The 24271-nt window shown below is 41.6% G+C and overlaps 2 protein-coding genes across 2 annotated transcripts; one reads left to right on the top strand and one right to left on the bottom strand.

Moving 5' to 3' along the window:
* Window positions 1-8148: 8148 nt before the first annotated feature.
* On the top strand, window positions 8149-11328 carry aanat1 (arylalkylamine N-acetyltransferase 1). The gene is made up of 3 exons (XM_010783146.1): window positions 8149-8508; window positions 9319-9473; window positions 10144-11328. The coding sequence occupies exons 1-3, from the start codon at window positions 8361-8363 to the stop codon at window positions 10447-10449; spliced, it is 609 nt and encodes a 202-aa protein (XP_010781448.1). The 5' UTR covers window positions 8149-8360; the 3' UTR covers window positions 10450-11328.
* Window positions 11329-11514: 186 nt separating this feature from the next.
* Window positions 11515-23659, bottom strand: LOC104955757 (inactive rhomboid protein 2; the record flags this gene model as incomplete). The annotated part of the gene is made up of 16 exons (XM_010783147.1): window positions 11515-13781; window positions 16700-16853; window positions 17778-17878; window positions 17962-18037; window positions 18140-18234; window positions 18667-18730; window positions 18886-18971; window positions 19513-19674; window positions 20248-20322; window positions 20691-20802; window positions 21043-21261; window positions 21568-21677; window positions 22085-22213; window positions 22360-22581; window positions 23170-23353; window positions 23466-23659. Coding segments are annotated over 16 exons (2415 nt in total), but the record flags the coding sequence as incomplete, so codon positions are not given.
* Window positions 23660-24271: the final 612 nt, after the last annotated feature.

A 24271-nucleotide genomic window follows, 5' to 3' on the forward strand; every position in this document is an offset into this window, starting at 1 on the left:
TTCGACGCTGCGGTTTATATAACGGTGCGGCTAATCTATGGATTTTTACAGCTAACGGCCACTAGGGGACCTCCTAAATCTATGGATTTTACAGGTTACAGTCCACCACCTTTAACTCTATGGGCTCTATGGCCGCTCCGCGCCCCCCACCGTTAAGCGGCGGGCTCCAGCAGGAAAAGCTGGAGGCCGGAAAAGAGTGAGACAGGTAGCGCAGCAAAAGTGGAACCGAGAGTGGTACGAGAGACAGAACGAGAGCAAGACAGACAGACATTACGAGAGCGAGACAGTTTGTCCCCGTACCACTGGTTGAAAACCACTGCTGTAGATCACTGCCGGTACGTGCGCTGGGAGCGCACCGTTTAAGTTTGAAAGTTGAAAAGTTTGTGTGTCTGAAACGCTATGTGATACAGTACAGTTTACACAGCACAGTACATGTTCTGTAGCTACTATTGCACTAAATGGTAACACTTGAATACGTTATGCAAATATGCAACTTGTTTGAGGAAGCTCCCATTTATTAACATTTCAACAAACAGCCATCTCTTTCCCGACAATCCCCTCTGTGCACGAACCCTTACATATGGTAATTAAACATTAAAACACCTGCGGCTTATAGTCCAGTGCGGCTTATATATGTACACATCATTCAATTTAGCTGCTGCGGCTTATATTCAGGTGCGCCTTATAGTCCGAAAATTACGGTATGTATTTTTGAATCAAGTATTCATCTTTATTGTCTTCATTGTTTCCACATGCCTAAAACAACCTCAAGCTAAATCTAAAAGTTGATGGCTAAATACGAGCGTTTGAGAAATTGTGCAAGGCATACAGTAATAGTCGGAATAGTCGATTCATCGTTTCATTAATCGATAGATTAATCGATTATCAAATTAGTCGTTTGTTGCAGCCCTACTTTGTACTTCTACTCCACTACAATTCAGAGGTAGATGGTGTACTTTTACTCCACTACATGTATTTAATACATTTAGTTACTTTACAGATGAGGATTATTGATGTGAAATATAATCAAGTGTTGAATCAGACTTTAGTTCCACCTGGAGTAAATTCACAAGCTAACCTGCAGTATACAAAGTCATTCAAACTAGCTGCACCTTTACCAGCTTTGAGAACACTTTGATGATCAATTAAAACATATCATATTATTCTGAAAAGGACCAATCTGCACAATCACTACTTTTACTGCCTCTACTTTAACTATATTTTGATGATAATACTTTTACTTGAGGAACATTTTGAATGCAGGACTTTTACTTTAACAAACTATTCCTACACTCTGGTACTTGTGCCTTAATTATTTTATTGGTGCATACATGAGGATACGGTAAACGTTCTTCAGCAAAGCTAAGACATCTGTTTGAGCGGCCACTTTAGTACAGTATGCAATGCAACGTAAATATTTATATATATGTTTTTAAAAAGAAAGAAAATTATAAAATTAAGTGATGCAGTAAGTAAGTCCAGTGTGCAATATAATGCAACAGAAGAGGTAACGTGTATGTATATATATATATATATATATATATATTAAGGCTGTCAAGTTAACGCAAAAAAAGATTAACGCCACTAATTATTTTAACGCGATTAACGCATCTGTATTTTTTTCCTCGGCCCCCCCGTAGTTTCAGAGCGCATCGAGTTTAAAATACCATCTACAAGCTGATGCTGACAGCCCCGCTCCTGCCGCCCGCTTGCGGCAGACCACACTTCCACGCTCACCGGCAGGCACCGAATGGCCATCGGGAGGACCAGGAGGGTGTGTGTATGTGTGGCGCGAGAGAGAGACCTGACGTGTATTGTTGTTGTTGTTAGCATCTGGTGCTAGCTAGCTGCGCTAACAGATATAAGGAGCTGTTTAAATGAAAACAGAGGAGTGACAATTTGCCGACAACTGCGCAGAGCGCTTGAGTTTATGCAGGTAGCCAGACAGTGGGACATTGTGGGAAAAGTCAGCACACTCAGCACGGATAGTGCGCACAACATGATTGCAGCGTCCAGGCAGCTCCTGTTCGAGCATATGCCTTGAGTCGCACATAGCTCCAACGATCCATCACACACACACACGCACGCACGCACGCACGCACGCACACACACACTTTGTATTGTATTATTGTATGAGAGGTTCCAGATTGAATTGAGGCGAATATTTGTAATGTTCAGAGGTTGTTGTGTTTAATATTCATGAGAATATTTGTCATTGTTCAAATGATAATAAACATTTGCATAAAGCATATGTGTCCACTCATATGTTGATAATGGAGCGTCCACACAGCAGCGTGCGTTGACGCTTGGCGGTGGGCGTGCAGACACGCCCACCGCCAAGCGTCAACGCACGCTGCTGTGTGGACGCTCCATTATCAACATATGAGTGGACACATATGCTTTATGCAAATGTTTATTATCATTTNCACTAAGAACAACATTTAATGTAAAATGTACCTGCCAATAATTCAAGTCCAAAGAAGTAACATTTAAGCCAAAAACACTAAACAGAAAGGCTCCTCTCTACATAACTGCATCTACATTCTCTTCAGATTTTTGCTCAGGAATACAATCTGATCAACGTGGTCTGGGAGAAGTGCACTTCTCTGAGCAGTGACGATGCCCATTCCCAAACCGCCCCCTACACCCTACCCCTCCGTTTGCGCGTTCACGCGGAGGGTCCGCCTACGAGTGTGGAGCGGTGTGGAGGGGGAGTGGGCTATCAAGCCCTCAAACAGCGAGTCTGCAGCGGTGCTGACTTGAGACCGGTCTCTACCTGACCGGAGTTGAGACACAGGTGTGTGTCCGCTGCTGTCAAGCTGTTAACAAGTAGTTCCAGCAAACATCCACTGATAAACTGCGATGTTAACAACCTCATGATAACCTCATATGTTTTAACTTAGGATCATACCTGTGTTTTGTCTAGAAAAAGGTAAATGTGTGCATTTTATTATAAAGTTGTGTATATTTACAGACCGTTGCAAAAACTAAGAAGCTTATAAACATCAGGTTTAAAACTAAAAGAGCTTTGAAACACAATGAAAGATGTTAGGAGTTTTATTTGAGTTATTAATTTAAACTTTTTGTCTAAGAGATGCTGATTTGAAAACGTTGTTACATACAGTTACGGCATTTCCTGTTTCTGCCGGAGAGAGGGGAGTCCGTCCCAAAGCTTGCTGCTGTATTTACTCCCTCCATCTGACAGGAGGGAACCTCGTTGAGCTGCGAGTGTGGCTACAGACGGAGTTCACTCCGTCGAGGGAGTGGTTTGGGATTGGGCCGATATCTCCGGCGGTAGAGAAGACCCTCTCCAGTGTGGTTAATGTTTGCCGCCATTCTCCTGAACCGCTTCGCACTCACTGCGAGAAGAAGACACTGGCGTCTGTGTATCTAGAAATGCTCTACAGCGACACTAGCGGCTCGGCTGGCTGACGTAACCGCTCTTCATGCAAAGCGAATGGGAGGGAATGGGCAGTGAGCAGAGTGCCAGGCGGAACACGGGGGATTTGAATGGGAGTTAATGTATCGATACCCGCGGCTGAAATATCGATACTTTCTCGGGAAACAAAATATCGATATATATCGCAGGATCGATTAAATTGCACAGCCCTACTAGTAACCTGCCCCCGTTGTAATTAAAAGGGTCAAATCAGTGAGATAACCATTTTAATCCACAGTAAAAGTACTAAACTGCTGATGAAGCACAGTGTCCTTTTTCCTAACTGGATTATATAGCAATTACTGTAGCTTGCTATTAAAATGCAAAAGAGGTTCAGATGAATTGATCTTCTGGTCTTGTCTTCCCTTGCCCCACAAGGTTAAAGTATATCGTAGGTAAATCACTTGAGGTGACAGTTATCCAGTGAGCAAACGATAACTACACCATCCAATATAGGACAATAATCCATAGAGTGCAAGTAAACTGGGCTGAGAAAGAGAAAAGGGAATCACTCTGCTAAGTACATATGAAACTAAGAGATAAATGGTTATAATATTCAGTGATACTGGCTCAGATTCTCCAAGTAAATGGAAATGTAGCTTCTGACAGTCCTGGTTTAAGTTTAAATGCAAAACTGAACCGACAGTCTACATTTACAGTGGAAATGTATGAAAAATGTAACATGACAGGTCGTGTCCATGACCTCTTCATTCTTACTTCCGAAAGGATTGTGGTACGTTTTTTGTTTAATTGGGGAAACCAGTGCTCTATGCTACCACTTTGCCTTGCAGGCAGTGTAAATGATTCTGTCATGTTCCCGTCTGCTAGAGCTGCCCCCCACCCACTCTCTAAAGGGGGAGGGGACACACTGTTTTGTTTAGAGTGATGAACTAACATTTGTGTTTTTAGAGAGTCTGCAAAAACGCATAAACACTTTTTTATCAGCTTCAGTAAGTTGGACAAATCTTCTGAATCAGCTCGCCGCAGCAACACGCTGACACCTCATTATGCTACTCTTTTTATTCTCTAGCCACTTCTAGAAAATCAAGTGCACACAATCAAGGTTATTATTTTTAAAATACAAAAAGGCACTGTGTAAATTCACATATCCTTTTGCCAGGAAGCATAAAGACAAGTAAATGAGAAGGGAAGATATTGGAAGCAAAGGGAACAATTTGATCTGAGAATGGCTCAGTGTTATGCATGTAAGTGAAGCAACAAAGAACACATTAAGATAATTGGATTATTTATAGTTGCACCTAATTCCTGATGATATGTTCAAAACTATCAAAATCCTAGCTCTGCTGTGAAAATGCTGGTTTTATTACAAGAGAAACTCCAACACGAGCTTCAGATTGAAGCATCAGCAGAATACATTACATGTCACTTGTTAGACGCTTTTATCCAAAGCGACGTACATACTCAATACTGTGGGCAATCCCCACAGGAGCAAATTGGGGTGAAGTGTCTTGCCCAGGGACACAACGACATGCTAACTGCAGTGGGGTTTGAACCTGTGACCCCCTGATCCGAACACCAACGCACAACACCACACGCCTGCCGAATACATATAGGATCTACATGTTGTAGAAACATAATCTTAAAGATATTCAACTTTGCATACTGCAGAAAGTAATCATGAATTATTGATTATTCTTCACCACACTCAGGATATGTGCAACAAGGACGGAGCCTACTGAGACGGCATGTGGCGAACGCAGATAAGCAAATGAGATGTCAAACAACCCACAACAAAGCCGCACAAAACATAAACAAGAGTACTACAGAATGAAATCCATACATGAGCACACTAGCTCGCACTAGATCCTTAGAGGACACTGCCTCGTAATGACACAGCATAACAGTCCATGAGGTGTGTAAACATCTGTGTCATTGTTGAACAGAGCTTTTGTTGTGACAGAGTTTCAATGACACCAGAACTTTACTCATTTAGCACAAAACACAAAGCAGGGCAACAGTGGGACCTAAAATAGGTTCCTTCTGGTCTCGTCCTGTGTCTCTAAAACATGCTTTCATGAGCTTTTTCCAGAGCAGTCCTCTTTTAGACCTGGTGACCCTTCTTCACAAAGCCAAGGAGAAATCTAGAGAAGCCCTGGATAATATAGATGACAGCAGATTTCCCCATCTTTTAACTGATTACAAATGCATTCATTATTTGTTTATGTAATTAAAAACAAGTATAACTCAGGGTGTGGTGTCCATTGATGTAGAATAGATGGTGTCTTTTACCAGTAATCTTGACACTGCCTCTCATACACTCTTCAATATTGATGTCTGTTGTGTAGGAGGATTGACTAAAATCTAATTTTCAACAATGTGTTTGTTAATCAAATTAAGTGCTACATGATTTATATGATGAAAACAGATCCAAGAAGCATTTCCATAACACAGTAAAACACTGAACGGGTATTTTAACATTATGTCTATTAGTCCAGATTCAAGGGGCTTTCGGTTTAACTCTTTAATTATTTGCCCTGTGAGCAGGCTAGCCAACCTATACCGCCATAATCACCTGCAATTGTTCATGAATATGTGCCAAAATAATTCACTTAACGATATACTCAAATTAGAATACTTGGTGGTTTTGTTCGTCTACCATTACAGTAAATTAATACATTTTAATTTAGGATTGTTTGTTGGAGCTGAAATTGATGGTGTAACCTTTGGCTTTGGCGAGTTTTTAACATCTTATAAACCAAACAAATAGTCAATCAATTAAGATGCAGATTATTTAATGCACACATAAGAAGTTGCAGCCCTAGAGATTATTAAAAATGAATACATTAGGACTTATTTTAGACGTAAAACTGTGGACATTACTGGTAACACTGACAGAACATCAGATCTTATTTCTACTCATTTGTGTTGTCACTGAAGATGACAAGTAGGACTGGTTTCAAATGGCATGTATATGTTGAGGAACTAAAATGTTGTGTACATCATATCACATATAAACTAATGTTTGACAATGATTGGTCTCAGGCCAAGTCACACCCAGATGAGGAGCTACACGGAGTCATGGATGAGCTAATCGATGGGTGTAGGGTAGCTACAGTAGCAGAGTGCTGCACCTGCTGAAACCTGTAGTGACACTTGACTTACAGACAGATAGATGCTACCTGGTCAGTGGTTATTTAATGCATTACTGTGTGGTCTCGGATATTTGGAACAACAACCCTGTTTAGCCTGCCAGCACCAGCTGAAAGACATGAGGCTATGAGCTACACTGCTAGCTAGCACGCTAGTGAGCTAGCAAGCGAGTTTATGCGTTTAAAGCAGATTAAGTTAATCTTAACCCTGACAGGCTAGCAACTCATGTCTTCAACAAAAAACATCATACAGTTCAAAAACACTTGTCATGCTCCGGGAATAACCGGGTCTCAGTGTAAACACATTAGCCAGTGTGTGGTACCTTTGTCTCCTTGATGTCCTGCTTTCCTCCTTCAGGGTACCACTGGACGCGGACAAATCCGGGACACAGAGGCCGACTCGGGATGTCCACAGCGCTCTCAGTGTCCGACCCACCAGGGACTCCTTCTCCGCCTCCTCCTCCACCGCCACCATCGTCATCGAGGTCCGAGTCTGAGTTAAATTCCTCCTCACCGTGGATCATCCGTACGAGGCCGAAACGGACAGTGCCGCGATACCGCCCAGTGACCAGGTCGTGGGAGAAGAGCAGCCGCTGGGAGCCGTCCGCCGTGGGAGACAGAGCCAGGGAGGGAGGCTCTGATCCTGGGCTGGCTGCCGGGGAGAGGCCCGGGGTCGTGGAGGCTGCTGTGGCCAACGCATCCGATGCTGCGGGCTCCGCCATCGCTGCTGTTGTCAGGGAGTGATGCTGGAGCGCGAGCCTGACGGTGCAATGAGAAAAACGGTAACCTGGAAGCAGCGATGTGCACGTGTTTACGTCGCCGCTACGGAGAGCTGCGTCACTGGCGCGGTACCGTCTGTCACCTCTGAGCGGCACTGTGGGCCTCCAGCTGTGATGCAAAGACCACATGGTTCGCCAGATATAAATGCCATTATTTTATTTTTTAACAGCATTTCAAAGTTTTAGCAGTGTTGTAAAGTTACTAAGTAGTTTACTCAAGTACTGTACTTAGGTAACATTTTAAGAGACCTGTACTTTACTTGAGTATTTCAATGTTTCGTTACTTTGTTCTTCTACCCCACTAACATTTTCAGTTGATGTTGACTGGACCACTCCTATATAAAAAGAATATGAGAAATGCAGTAAAATATAGTTCTGTTGCTAGATTACTCTACTTTCCAGTTATGTGAAGAGGGTTACACTTTGTGGAAAAGTTTCATAAATAAGAGAGGAAAACAGCTGTGGCTTCTTGAAATTCCTTACATGTGTTGCTTATAACACTGAAGAGGTGAAAAACAAACTCCTACACGCCCTGTAATCCTTTTACACAGATCTGGAAAAAACGTGCACTCGATTTACAGGGACTATGGAAAGTTTCCTTCTGAGAGATCACATCACACATACCTCAAGGCCTTAAAATGGTAACAACCGCAGCAGACCTCCAACACATGATCAGTAAAATCCAAATCTGCTGCAAATCTGATGCATGACGAGGATAATGCTCATTGCTCACCACACGGATATCCCACCTGACCCCGACTAAATATGTTTATTGTTTGATTTACTCATGGGGAATTGCAGGGTTTGGTCATCCAGCTCGCTTGGGGATTATAACCTTGCGCACCGAGGGTATAAATACTGAAGGCGCGCACCTCTCTGCTCAGTCTTAACCCGCAGTCCCTTTACGCACGGATCAGGCTTCTAGACGAGGACCTAGCAGTCTTAAAGGAGAGATAAGCAGACATAGGCCCTCAGTCAGGTACACACCCCCATACTTTATTATTTTGTTTTCTTGGGGGAAAACACCACTTTATGTCGGTAATGAGCGCAGTTCCGTTGACGAGGCCGCTCCACATGCCCTCTCCGGGGTCGAGGGGTCGCCGCCACACGCTGCCGGCCAGCGAGTTCCGCTCCCTGAGCCCGGAGGATGCCATCAGCGTGTTCGAGATTGAGAGAGAAGGTACACGTTGTGCTTTACTTAATTAAATCACGTAGTCTTGTTAAAGTTTTTAAATAACTTTATGGCAGTTAGCCTTTTCCATGCTCTGTTACGCACACAGGGAGGACATTACATCGAATTTAGCTTACGCTTTTGTCCAAAGCAATAAACCATAAAGATTCCAACTTGTAACAACAACACAAAAAGTACTGACATATTCACTTCAAACAAGCAAGACCATTGTAAGTGCTGGTGCTGGTGCATTAAGTTAAAGTCTTAAGTGTTACTTATTTTAGGGACGTTTTCTTTCTTGTAAAGGAAATTGGGATCATTCATTGTGTATCATGGAATAAGAAGCCTAAGGTCATGTTTTTCTTAAACGTTCAACAAAAAACAGACATTATTAACATACCTTTAAACAATGTATCTCCTATAGTAAACTTTTTTTAAATATAGATAGGATTAATTCTGGCCAACAAATTATATTTTGTATAATTATAAAGGGTGACCTGTGATTATTCTTGTAATTATTGTTGATTAAGGGGTTAGGGTTAAATCTATTTCTTTGTAATGAATAACCATAAATAATATATATTTTACTTTTATCTTCAATTGTGTGGCCCACTACAAATATAGTTACCATGGCCATTACGATCTTTCCTAAATGTGTGTGTGTGATATGAGTTCAGGTGTCTTTGACCTGCATAACTTCCCTGGCTGTGATCCAGCATACCCTTATTTATCAAATATGTCACATGTAAGCAGGGGGACGTTATGCCCACTTTATGTCCTCCAGGTTTCTTAATGTATAATATTCTCCTCTCTTTACAGCCTTCATCTCAGTGTCCGGCGAGTGTCCTCTCCACCTGGACGAGGTGCGTCACTTCCTCACCTTGTGCCCTGAGCTGTCTCTTGGCTGGTTTGAGGGGGGACGTCTGGTGGCTTTCATCATCGGCTCACTGTGGGACCAGGAGAGGCTTACCGAGGTGAGACAGAAAGCAGGACACCTGGACAGAGACTTACCTCAGGCCTAATGGCAGGGAATATGCAGAACGAGGTTCAAAACAGATTAACAGGAGAGATTTAGGGGCATATTTATGGTATAATGTCTTCAGAAAGTCAGATGATGTGGGTAAATGTTTCACAGATTCCCATAAATGTTCAGATGTGCTACCTGGTCATACCAGTCCAAGTAATGTTGTATCATCGAATATCCTGAGTGTGTTGAATTAGGAAACTCTCCATTTGAATGCATACTAGTTTTCTATTGTGGTAGGAACAATGTTTTATCCATCTCAAATTAAGACTGAATGAAACATCTATCTCCCAGGCAGTAGATATAGTTGGGCACTTTTTGAATTTTTCTTTAGTAAAATAGATTTAATTCAAAGAGGGATTTTTCAGTCTTTCCCCCTATTCACACACATTGATACAGAGGCAGAGGCTGCCATAAAAGGTGCTACCAAACATTCACATGCACCATTGGGAGTAATTTATAGCTAAGCATCTTGCTCAAGGTCGACATGTTGACAGCAGGGGCTGATGGACGACTGCTCTACCTTTTTGGCCACAGTCTTCCAAGTACGTATATACTTAAACAGGTTTCTCATCAATTCCACATTTCTTACGCTTCTCCCCTCCCTCTGTATTTCCCAGGATGCCCTCACTCTCCATAAGCCTCACGGGATGACCGTCCACATCCACGTCCTGGCCGTCCACAGGACTTTCCGGCAGCAGGGCAAAGGCTCCATCCTGATGTGGCGCTACCTGCAGTACCTGCGCTGCCTGCCCTACGTCCGCCGCGCCGTGCTCATGTGTGAAGACTTCCTGGTCCCCTTCTACAGGAAGTCAGGCTTCAAGGTGCAGGGCCCCAGTGAGATCTCGGTGGGACCCCTTACATTTATTGAGATGATGTTCCCGGTCAGGGGCCACGCCTACATGCGACGTAACAGCGGTTATTGAGGACAGATCGACTTTATGTGTATTCTCCCTGGATCCCCTCATGGACACATCATTATGGGACATCTGAGCAGATTCCAGCAGCAGCAGGGTGTTTGTGATCCTCACTTTGCATAAGACAGCTTCTGAGGAATGTGCTCCGACTGTGAGTCTGCAGACAGCCGAGTGCAAAGAGCCGCCATCCAGTTGCAAACATCAGCAGTGTGGAAAATAGTTGAAAACTTAAAATACTGCAAGAAAAAAGACAATTAATTAAAGCAAAGTCCTGAAAGAATGTAAGCACTTATTTATTATATTTTGTTTTGTATTTAACGATTCATAATTTAAGAAATGTAATATTGTATCCAATAGAACACAGTGGCCTTGTCTTTGTTAGTCGTCTTTTTTTATATATGTATTATTTAACCAATATAACATGGTTTCATGCTCTCTTTGAAACCATTGTGTCATTAAGTATATGCCCAGTACTAATTCATTCTGCCCTTTATGGTTTGGTAAAAACGTCATGCCTACCACAGCATTAGAACATTTCTGTATATGTGACACTTTGTTTAACTATGATGATGACTTTGAAGGTGAATTGCCAAAGTGAAAAGCTAACTTTCAAAGCCTACGAGATAAAGATTCAAAAGGGAGTGATATCATACAATAATTCTATTTAGTAGCTTAGACACAGGTGATTATTTTTATTATATTTATATACACATGCAATCACTTTATTTAGTATTTAAGTTTTCTAAATGTTTGCTTTCAAATGATCTCGATAGCCTCCTCTTGCCTTTCCCCTCATAGACCATCACCGCCTCTGCCTCCCGAGTCTTGAATCAAGACAAACACGTTTTTATTTACAAAGTGTTGTTCTTCATATAATAAAGGTTATATTTTGTAGCATGTCTGCATTGATGTCATTATGTTTTTTACAGTTGTTCTTACCACATGGTCCATTTAGTAACTATTTTAAGGCTTTTTATCATATTGCATTTTCTTAATACTTCTTTTACAAGAATTTGTAATGAAGTTTGTGTTGCTTTTGTATAACAGATTCACAAACATATAAGGTTCAGTTATTCTCACTTTAATGTATACAAATTCAACTGTTTTTGGGTCTCAATGGTGTGGCGCCAAGTAGAGAAAATGTAAAATTATTCGATGACAGACACAGCCTCAACGTTCACTAGGTAACTGAGTGAAACTCATTTTTAATAGTGACATTTATTTTAACATAACTGTTAACACACACATATATTTTCACATATAAAACTGAAGCAAAACAAAACAGTACCTTGAAAATGACCTGAAGTTCATTTAAAATGTTCCTTTTTCATTCCAATAATCAGAATGAGTGAATATATTTGGTCCCAAAGCAAGCACAGCAGTTGTTTCTCTTCAGATAAACACTCAGGTCAAAAGGCACAGTGAAGAGGTTTCCTAAAGAGAGGTGGGGGTCATTATTTACACTGCTAGAGTCCTATGTTGTACACAGACGGCCTTTACAATTTAAATACAGTGGTGTTTGCCCAACATATAACCTTGTTGCACTTAACTCATGTTGTCAACATGTAGATAATCAGTGAGTCAGCCCCTTAGACACACTCTCATAATCTCATAACTCACTCAGTAAGTCACATAATCCCCCAACAACAGGCTTTCCTAACAGCTCGGTCCGCAACAGAATCGCCAACAACAACAACAAACCAGCTCAAAGATAACAGCAGAGGGAACTGTGGGAGAAATCTTTCAATTCAGGTAAACAACTTCTGACAACCATTTATCACATTGTCATCAACAACCTAACCTGGGTCATGGATTTGAAAACCAGAGCAACCAGCTTCCAGACAAAAGGTAAAAAGGTGAGTTGAAATGACATGTCGTCAGGAGTGTTGGCATTTCAAGAGTCATAAATTACAGTAGAAAACTTACTTGGATTCAACAAAACGGTCTGTTTAGATGATTATTCCCATGGCAATTTTACAGTAAGCATACAAAATGGTTTAGGCACCACTGTGTTATGAGACGTTACACATATGAGACATTATGTGCCATGGACGTAAAGAAATCTGAGGGATTGTGAAGAACAACATGCAAATACAATACAAGCATCCGATGTTGTTGCTTTGGTAGGTTTGGTGTCATGTGATCATCAGCATTCAGTAAGTGAATCACAGGCAGAATGGAAAAGTCAAATGAGGCATCTTTGTAAAATGGCATAGTCTGTTTAAGGCAACTAGTGGTTTTCGATTGAAATCTTACCTTAGTTGACTAAGGGAAATATATTTCCCTTTAACAATTTCAGTTAATACTTGGAACACCTTGTTAACATTAGCCTAACATATCACAACTCCAAAAATTAGGAACAAGCCAAGTGCATACTTACAAAAGAGCGAAGATTAAAACGTTTGAACTCTGAAAGCCTTTCAAGATTGATAAAACGTATAGAAGCAGCAGATCTGATTGACAGCGTTTGTAGTGTCACTGAAAACACGAATGAGTGGCAGCAGGAAGCTTCTGATGGGTTTCAGTTCACCGAGGCCACAAGACACCGGAAGACCCGGAACATTCTCCCTTTCATCTCAGCTGTTGTCCTCCATAGCATTAAAGGGAAAAGGGATTATGTAGGCCATTGGTGATTATTTTGGCTTCTTTCGATTGATGTGACTTTGAGCTGAAGGAACCAAAGAGTCTCTGGCGCTGTAGAGCTTTTCCTTGAGGTCAACCCAGCTCTGCACATTTTGACGCCCTAAGTGTCTTTTCTTGTCCTTTGAATCTGCCAGCCCATTAGCTAATTAACATGTAGATGAATTGATAAAAACAAAAATATGATAGTCACATTTTAAAAGGCTCCCGACTGGATCTGGTGACAGCTGACCCACTCATCAGTTAGAAGCTGGTGGTCAGCATGGAGACTAGTGCACCACGTCGTTAATGTCATGGTCTATATCGTACTTTTCACAGAACTTGCCCGTGAAGGGCAGACAGGTGAGATGCTCCAGCCAGTGCCAGTTAATCGGGTAAATGTAAAACCAAACGACGAGTGAAGACACCAGCCCGATGTACGCCAACATGGAGACAGCGATGAGGATTCGTTTCCGATACTTGTCGAAGGTCCCAAAGGTGATGTAGGGCAGGAAGGCGAAGGAGAGCAGCATGCCGCTGAGGAAGCCAAAGATGTGGGCGATGTTATCGATCCACGGCAGGAGGCCACACAGGAAGAGGAAGAGCACGATGCCAGACAGCTTGAGGAAGGCTTTCCAAGGCTTCTCCAGAATCTGCCAACCTTGAAACAGCTCCACAAACAGGCAAGCAAGGAGTCCGAACTGAGACCCTGCCGGACCCACCTGGAGGAGGACAGGAGAACACATGTTACAGACTATCCCACAATTTAATTCAAAGGAAGGATTTCAGTCCCGACAAAAAGTTTTGCGGTCTTTAGGATCAAATAGAGGAGTACCTATGTTTGTAATTTCCTACATTCTATTGGAAGTTTGTCATGAGAGTAGGATGCTCACAGGTTTGATAGCATTGTTGTTCAATTATATTTGCTTAAAAAAAAGCTATTTGACTTCTGAAAAAAATGAAAATACTCTCTATTTGGTAGATAACACACAGGGTTATGTACAGATTGAGTTTTAATGTGTTACAGTGGATTTGGTAACCAGAGTTATCCATAATGTTTCGATGTTCAGTACGCATTTCCAAGCAGAACACAATAACGACAAGTTACCAGGACAGTCATTTAGGTAACTCTTATTTAAACTGAAACATCTGTAGGAGAGTTTTAGCAACATGGCGTCTCCTGTTATTTTCCATCTAGTTCTGTGGAGGAACTATACTACGAGCCGTGGTCCGGCAATAAAGTGGAGCAGATTAAAGTGACGCCTGAGTTTGAAGGCTTGGCCTGGTCAAAGGCAGATGGCTAATCTTTGACGCCGTTAAACCCAAACAGAACAAACAGGAAAGGAGCACGGCCGGGCGCTCCACCCACACACTCCAGACCCGAGGACTAAAACGTTCCCAACACCAGCCGTGCGGTCACTCACTCAGATGTTAGAGGATGGCGCAGAGGACACCTAGTAGAAGTTAGCTTGTTAGAAGTGGGAATGGAAACATTATAATTTAGTATGTTTTCATTCGTAATGTTAACGCCGTTACCCATTACTTCATATGGTCTGGAAAATATTATCCTCGTCTGCACATGCTCACCCACTCAATTCAAATTAAGATGTTATTCTGGAAAAAAAGTATAATCCAAGTCTAATCGTATCCAGTTTATTAAATTAGCTTTAATTGGAGAGTGTTGAGAGGGGGGATTGTGGGATGACATGTAAAGGCTCAGTGGCTAAAGCTGGCGTTTATTTAAAAAGATTACACATCTCAGCCTCATCCAGTTTTTCACTTTAGATGTGTGACTAATTTATGAGTTTTAGGAACAGTTCTGTTTTACTCGTGAGATGTAATTATTACAGTCACACACTGACACAGAGTCACCTTAACTCAACAGTTAAAGGATAATCCACTTAAACTGCCTCCTTAAGCGCCTTGACCGCCACAGTTGTGCCTTGCGTGTGCGTGTGTCCGGTTATTCCTGGTGTGTGGAGACCTGTGAGTTGGTCAGCACTAAGCAGAGCTGCATGGTGGGATTTCTGGCTCTCACGTGCGTCATACTGAGAGCCACCTCATGTCACACCACGCATATATCAGACCAGAGTAATTGGTGATGGCTAATGAAGTAGATAATGACAGCTTCGATGACATCAAGACATAAATACAAGAGGGAAGACTCAAGGGAAAGTGTGTCAATGTTAAATAGTTAGGTTATTTTTTTGTTGTCCTTGTTCATGTTCATGTTCATACCAAAAAGACTCAAAGCAAGCGTCAATTCTGCATAAATGTGGTCCAAAGTGCAGTAGCTGTTCTTTACCCGCACAATGGCACAAGACTAATCCCTTAAAAAGGGAACGTGTGCTTTACACAGACACAATGAAGAGAACAGGCATGCCAGTCAGAAGTGGGTAATCCAGTTTGTTTCACACGTCCAGTGTTTGCACAGATTAAACAGTGGGTTTTTGCACAGATTACATTTTGGATTAGAAACAGTATAACAGTAGGGTTACTCATTGTTGTAAAAGCAGATTTGTGGTGCTTTTGGAAATAAGGGCACAACAATATGAATGTGTTTCAAATATCAGGGGATCTTGAGGTTCATTCTTATATTTTCTCCCTGTCAGAGAAACACTCGTGAGTAATTCAGAGTGAGAGAAGATGTAGGAAAAGAGGACAGCATCGATTAATCAGAGCTATTTAAGACCATGTACAGACACACCTTATTATTTTCAGCTGACTCAGCGACCTGTCTTAATTAATCCACTTTATTAAGTAGATTAATTAAGGTAGCTATGTTTAAATATAACAGATGAAGCTTCATTTTGCAGGTATATGTCAGCAGATTTCATTATTCAGCAAGCTCCTCTTAGTCTCTTTGATTTTTTTTAAACTGAGGATAGATGTACCAATTAACATGATGGCGCTTAAGCTTTCACCGGAATAATAGGTGATTATTATAATTTTTCTAACTCAACTTTAGCCACATAAAAATCCAAATATATCCCACATTAATAAAACGTGTTTCATGTATTAATGTGATGAAGGTAAAATCCGGATTTGGTTCTTTTAATTATTCATAACAAGTTACAACCAACAGAAGCCAAACCAATGACTGCCTAAAAAGTTAGATCCATTCTCAACTTTAAAGCTATGATCAGTCTTTGTAAATGTCAGCAGAGGATTTACTTCAGGTGATCTAAGATCATTAGGGAATGCTGTACTCTAAAACATACACCACCTGAGGAACAGTGCTCTTGGTTGGTTGGCAGTGCTCTCCTGATTGGAAGGACCCCTGTCAATCTTATAATGCCTTATCCAATTAAGCTCAGTTTCTCCAGGCACTTAACAGTTAACACTATGAGGTGTTTCCTTTGCCCCTCCAGACCTTTCTAAATGGGGTCAGAGCTGCTTGAATAATCCCCAGTATGAGAAATTCCCTTCCAGTAAGGGAGCCAAGGTAATCTAAGGTAAGCTGAGTGGGGAAAGCAGGCAAACAGACCACAGTTACAATGGAAAATATGATATTTATGCCTTTTGAAAAACATTTTGTGACAGCATCAGAAACTGCTGGAATATGGTTCATGTGGGTCATTGAGATCATATTCAGCAGCTATAAAGTCCGAATGTAGAGGCGGCGCGGAGGAAAACTGACCTCAGCTCTGTAGGGCAGGAACAGGGCGGAGGCGATGTTTCCGGTGATACCGCTGAGGATGTAAATGATGGAGATGCGGACCCAGCCTGCCAGCTTCTCCAGGTCTCTCAGGATGGTCATCTGGAAGATCACCGACACCAAGCAGTGCAACAGCCTGCACACACACACACACGTCACAGAATTTAACATACATCCAGTCTGCTGGTATTTGAGCTGGTGCTGGGCAATAATTCAATATGATAATTTATTGACCTCAATGGAGTATATTCTGAGAAAATCCTGAATCAAGATATCGTGCTACTCAACTGAGTGGGCTAAATAGATGATAAAATACACATAAATAACTAAAAAGTGCCAGAAAATCTGATGTGGAATATTTTGAGGAAATATCATTACAATATTTTACACTTTACATTACCACTCAGTTTCTCCAACTTGTAAGCTCCATGACCCATGAATACAATAGTACATAGAACTCTTTTACATTACATTCACACAGGAGTATAAGAAAATACGCTCTACCATGTGGTGATTTCATATGGACTTTTCATTTATTGAGATATCCCCTTCATTGGGATAGACTATTTTTTTGCCATTTTTCTATCAAGTGTGCACGTTTACACACAATGCACTTTTTCCATTTCAATTCCTCTGCCTGTTTGCTTGAATTAAAAAGCAGACCTGCAGGGTTTCCCACGTGCCTCGTGTTAGCACTAAGTATCAGTATTCACGTGAGTGAGCAGCTCACGGGCTCTTGGGGCATCAATTAGAAATACTGCATTCAGTTTGAATCCTGAAGGATGCTGACAATGAAACCTAGTAATTATTCATAGCAAAATGACTGACTCAGCGTATTAGGGTTAACGCTTTGTCAAAGCATAATATACATTCTTTCACGGCTCTTCAGCTGTTATTGAAAGTTACATGTGCAGTAGAGACATCTATACTTGAATGGCTGACTCAACTTAAATGATCAGAAAACAAGCAAATAATACTAACAAATAAGAGCCTTATCTATGTTTTGTAAAAATGATAACTTAGGATGTCTACGGATGTTTGTGAGTGTTGCAGTGCGTACCCAGCATGGAGGAAGAGCGAGAGCCAGAGCCGGTAGAACTGATCAGGAACATCAGGGTTGAGGAACGGCAACAAGCCACACACATCATCCAGACAGTGGATCTGCACAAGAGAAGCTTATGGGTTCAGAAATGTACCAACACACTGGCAGAAACACACACACAAACCTCATGCACACACACTACCTGTGAGCAGAGTGTGGCTTCCTCATGGAAGTAGCCATGCATGAAAGAGCAATACTCTCTGGTCGTGATCTCACATCTACAGGAGGGACAAGCAAAAGGCAATTTAAGTTTCCTCGGAGACTCTGGGATTTCAGCGGATTAAGAGGTGGAACAGAGAACTAAAGGTCACACATCTCACCTGCCCTTCGTTCCTATGCAGCACGGCCGTCCCCTGATTTTACAGTCCATGTGTCTGTAGCCGGTGTGGTTCCACTGCTTTGGTAATGTACACACCTGGAGAGGGACAAGCAATAAGCCATTACACAGAGATAGGGGTGGACTGAAAGTAATTGTAGTACCGTAAGTTTGTTCTAATTAAATATCATATCTATCTGCATTCACTTGGCATGCCATGAAGAAGCCATCACTTTATATATGGTGACAAAACTGGATGTCATTTAAAATGTTTAAAATAGATTTCAAAGAAAAGATAAACTCACTAAACTCAATCTAAGGTATTAGTATTGAGGTTTTTCATTTATATTTTAGAGTGACAACTTCATACCTATGATACAAAAACATAAAAACTATAACACAAAAAACCTAAATGAACCCTTCAAATTCAAAATATACATGTGGTATCACATTTGGTATATTTCTTGATGACACGAAGAACGTAAGTGTAGAAAATAAAATGTCCATATTAGTAGCAGTGTGTCCCCTTACCGGCCACTTGGTGATGTCATTCAGCCACACATGAGGCTCTGCAGAGGCGGGCTCTTCACACACTCTGGTCCCAACATGCAACACACAAGACACAAAAGAGGACATTAAATTACAAGCAAATGTTGGCATTAAATTCACTTAAAATTCATAGTGAAAACGACGTGATATTTTTTTGTCCATATATCATGTGGCACAATGACCACGTACGCATCATCTCACCTGGGGTCCTGGTGACAGACAGAACCAGACGACCGGTTGATGTCCACTGGCTCATCCTTCCATTTAATAAACGTGGCCAGCGTCTCCTGCGTATACAGTTATTACAGGATTTTATTTCAATATTTGTTTACAAAAAAACAAAGGAATTCAATCTTTAAAAGAAGAATAATAATCGTCCCTGTTTAAACCCCATTGTTTAGGATTAAGGTGTATTTATTGGCTTGGGTTTTGGTCGTTTGCAATCTAATAGTTTTATGCATTTAATCTGTCTCACTGGAGCTTTAAGGCACTCACCAATAATATAAACATATCAGCTTACAACAAATTGTGATCTACCCCAAAAAATATGTTGGTATTGAAAAAGGTAATTTTTTACAATTACCTGATTATAACTTATTATAACTTATTATAACTACAGATTATAATCGGACATTCAAGTGTTTGTTTAGGAGCGTACGCTGTTCTAGTCTGCGTCTAACTTAATCATGAATTTCCCAAAGATGTTTTCAATTGCAATTTTTTGTACAAATTCATAAAATCTTTCTTTCCCTGACTTCTTTCTCAAACCAAAGCAAGGTTTCTTATCCTGCAGGGCTAATTAAATAAGTTGAAGGATAATGTGCTTACGGAGCAGTCGGGCTTGAGGGTCTGCACGCATCCGGAGTTATCATTCTGAACGCAGCAGCCCGACTCTCTCTCCAGATCTCTGGCCTTCTGGATCAGACTGACTATCTGAGTGTCCTTACGGATGCACGGGGAGAACTTGGCCCCCAGGTGGATCAAGTCGTCCTGAAAAATTGAGGAATTTATTAAAGATACTCAAACCTGGCAACCCACACAAAGTTAAGTGATTACAGTAGTACAAATTAAAAATATGTTCTATATGTGCATTTTATTTATGTGTAGATTAACTTCTCTATCTTTTGACAAGTTGTAAAGACATTTCTTCGTAATACTGGCTACTTGAAACTTAATAAAGCGAGACCTTGCATGCGGTAAACAAAAATAATCAACACATGCAACACATTTCACAGAGGAAGTTTAGAGCCTGATAAGTGCAACAGTGTGACAGGAAATGCAGTATGTGATAAAGTCGCTAGCTTAAGAGGGTGTAACCACGCATCGGTTTAGGCAAAAAGCGCGTAGTGTTACCAACGATACACAACTCTGTGAACATTTTAGAAAAAGGGTGAATATGTCTTATTTGTTTTACAATCTGGCTGTATGTAAGAATTGCCATACAATATTTAGGGAACATTTCACTTAAGTTTCATAATCCAAGACTAAATTTACTGTAAGTGAAAAAAGTGAAAATATAGTGAAATACAGCAGCTGAACTGACACCACCAGCAGCAGACTCACAGAGCTGGGACCAATCCAGAAGTTCTCCTGTTGGATATACTTGACGGTCTCATAAATGCCTTTGTTCTTCAGCACCTACAGGGGGCGACAGAGGGACAGCGTTGGGAAATGATCTGCTAAACACACAGCACAATTAGCAGAAAACTAAACATTTAAAATTCTTTGTTCAATGTTATGAGTCTTAAATGTGACGGATTGGATTGCATCATATTGTTGAAGGTATTTTGTGTGCTTTCTTTATTTAATGCATTTAGCCATGTATTGATTGAGCAAATTATATAAGTGCACCCAGATAGCAGGTATTCCAGCATAAAAAACACTTTGGCAGTGCAGATAGCAGGATGTGTGTGTACTCTTGTTAGTCAAATGCAACCAATATTGCAAAAAAAAAGTCAACTCAGTCAGTATCTCACAGTAATCATCTAGTTTGGAGATTCACTCACCAGGTCAGTCGAAGAATGTTGTGCAAACCCCACAGGGGCAAATCCGTATGTACAGCAGGCCAGCAATGTGATTACTATGTGGACAAACGTGATCCAGTAGGCAAAGTAAGGCCTAAAATACACAGCAGAGAAGCACCATACATTAAGTGAAGCTAACACATGGGCCAGGAGTCAAACATCACATTATATGGAAGACAAATGTATTTATTTATTTAAATTTGTGTAAAACTGTTCATATTGTAGCAAATTACAATCACTTGTATCTTTCATCCACTGCACTCCACTCTCTGGAGGTTTAATGTCACTTTTGACTGCAAGAAATCCCCCCCACAGAAGAAACATTTTTCCCGACCTATGGCTGTGGATGTCCTCCAGCTGCTTCTGGATGTTGCTGCTGATGCTGCGTCGGTAGTGCCGGTTCAGCCACTTCCCCACAACGCCCATGCCGTACTGACGCTTTTGTTTGTCAAAGGCAAAGTGCTTGACTTGGGAGGCGATGCGACCCCCCCTACGAGGATGGCTCTTTTCGTGGCCTGCCATCGGTGTCCTGGGTGTTCGAGAAATGTCCTTACTGGAGCGGAAGAAAGGCATTCAAGGATAATAGAGGGAGAGAGTTAGTTGTGAAGGGAGCAGTAAGGTGGCGTTCGGACAGATTAGGAAGGAGAACAAATACGAAGGAAACTAATACAAGAAACAAAGTATGTAGGCATAACGTGTAACTTTTCTTTGTTACTAGAAAGTACTGATAAGTAGCTTCAACACGGCTTTTGTGAAGGAGAAAACTAGGGATTTCTAAATATTGCCCTCGGGACTAAAGGAGTGTGGGTGTTAACAGTATTCTGACTTTCCTAATGTCGTTTTTTGTGTAGTTACTTACAGGCTGGGGAACTTCTGGTCTGGATACTCGCAGGGAGCAAAAGCTGCAGACATGGGCGGAGATTCAAATACGTCATCAGCCATAGAGTACAACTCACCATGGGCATCGACCTACACGGGAAAAACAATGGAGGGCAACAATTATTAGCAGCCAGGCCTCATATGTTTAAACAACAACACCCTGATCCTGCTGAAGCAAGGACGGAGAATAAACAGGTTATTTCTGTCAAACATCAGATTTTTCAATAGATTTGACATAAAGAAGGGGTATCAGGGTGATAGACGTTTGACCGTATTAATATTTTAGATATAAACGTACAAAAAAAGGAAGAAAGAAGGATGAACAAGGCAGAAGTGGTTGCTGAAATATAAGAAATGAACAGTGAAAGTGAAACAGTGTTGAAGAAGTGCGACTGCTGACATTACCAGAAGAAAAAAGGAAATTGCAAAAGAAAGTTGCAGCAAAGAGACAATTTGTCGCCAGAGCGCCGACAGGAGGATGGAGAGTGTGTGCTGACCTTGCTGAAGAAGAGCGACTCGGACGTGTCTGCAGAGTCCACGGTGTCATCGTCCATCCAGCTGGGCCTGATGAAGCTCCTCTTGGGGAAACTGCGACTTGTCTGCGAGCCTGCCAACCCATTACGACCCTGAACAAAATGCATTAGTTATTTTACACATGCATAATGTTTCAGGGATAAGTTCTGATCCTCTTAGAAATAAAAACAATTAAAACACTAAAGGTATTTCATGTATTAAAGGTATTTGCAGAATATATTTTTGGTAGCCAACCCACCTTCAGCAGGTTGGATGCGGCCCGGATGCTCATGCGGGCGACAGAATCTCTCTTGCGCCTGGGGAGGCGGCTGTAGCCGGAGCGCTGGCTGGTGAAGGAGCTGAGGGAGGTGACCCCCGGGGTGATGGGACCCCCCTGAGTGGCGTAAGGCGTCCTGGGGGAGCGACTGTCCATGTCATCTGGGCAGCGGAAGGCCCGCCCCCGTGCCAGGGGATCAACAATCTACCAGAAACAGAGATTAAATAAATATTTGCACCGTCAACTTGGCTCAAACTCTCTCTCGTGTGTGTACATGTTTGTGTGTAAAGCAAATGAAAAACATAATGGGGGCTAAAAAAAAAAAACTCATCCCGTGGGTGAACGTAGGCATGAGATAAAGAAGAAAAGAAAAGAAAATGGTGGATGATGAGTAAATGAGAAGAGCTGGCAGTGACTTGATCCATCTGGAGAACAGATGGTCCACGTCTGTCACCTCACAGCTATCTACTTTATTCAATCCAGACACATTTTCTCTCTTTAAAAGCTATCATTATTATTTACTCCTGTTCTTCCAGAGAGACCTCTAAGCTTCATAAATGATAAATGTTGAACATTGTTAATGTTATGACACAATACTTAGCGAGTGGAAAGACCCCATGATTCAGACAGCTGTGTCTGTAACTTATATCCATGGTAGGATATTTTGGAATCAGGATATTAAAGATGTTCCTCAACAAGTTATGTTGAATAAAACCTCACTATGTGAATAATTGGCTGGATATGAAAACGTAATTTGAGAAACACAGTATGTTTCTGTGGACCATAGGTTACCTTGGGCATCTTGTGTGCTGCTGGTGACTCCAGGCCCTGGTCGAAGCTGGTGGCCGTATCAGGCTCTCTGTACTGGACCTTCAGCTTACCGTAGCGCTGGCTGCAGTGGCGCAGGCTCTTCCTGTGCCATACCTGCTGCTTCGTCTCACAGTCTTCCCCCACCCCAAACCACTGGGCTGTATTCCTACACATACAGAGAGAAAGAGGTCATTTCCAAGAGGTCAGAATTGACTCTAGAACAACATGAATACAAAAATAAAATAAACATGACTTAAACAACAGTTTCTTCCTTTTACCTGCGGATGCTTTGTGAGAGCGATGTTTGTCTTCCAAACTTTGCCCTTCTGTCTCTGAAAGAGAAGCCTCCGTCTCCTGCTCCTTCTCCTGCTCCGTATCCTGCTCCATCTCCATCTCTGGCTCCACTGATGCTCTCTGACACAGAACCAGGTGCTTGACCACCCGCGCTTTTTTTCAGGGACGGTCGTAGAGGCTGACCAGAGGAAAAGGAGAAAAAAGTAAAACAATTATCAATGTGAATAGTGCCTACGCAAAGTGGACAAATGTGCTATTTATTATTGTAACGATTACTTTTGTAGGAATATTACATTAACCTAAATAAAGCAGCAGCAGTGGGATGGATAATTATGAAGGTGTACTACAGTACTTAACCAGCCAATTAGCAGACTGCAGGGAACACCTCCAACGATAGCATTATTCAAAACCTAAGACTAGTACGAAAGTAATCAGGTCATTATTGTAATGACTACAATACTCTTTCTCAGATGCAAGACTAAATCCAAGTATTGAGATATTTGGATTAAGTGCACGTTTAATGCACACAGTCAATATTTTGTGCGGTCGGGTATTGCTAAAACGGCCCTGCTCTCTTAAACACCTACTTGTGTATGCTGTTTTATAGTGTTCTTCAATGATGTGGGGTGCAGTGACTCCTGTGAGTCCATTATCTTAACCGTCAGTGATTTTGCAGACGGTGAAGCTAATGGTGTTGTCATTCAGAGAGATAATGGGGCTCGAAGCAAGCGGTAAGTGAGCCATAAGCTCAGGTTGCGAAGATACACGGAGCCACTTTCAGAGTACTATG

This window comes from Notothenia coriiceps, unplaced genomic scaffold (assembly GCF_000735185.1).
Source record: "Notothenia coriiceps isolate Sejong01 unplaced genomic scaffold, NC01 NC01_scaffold00024798, whole genome shotgun sequence".
Taxonomy (NCBI): domain Eukaryota; kingdom Metazoa; phylum Chordata; class Actinopteri; order Perciformes; family Nototheniidae; genus Notothenia; species Notothenia coriiceps.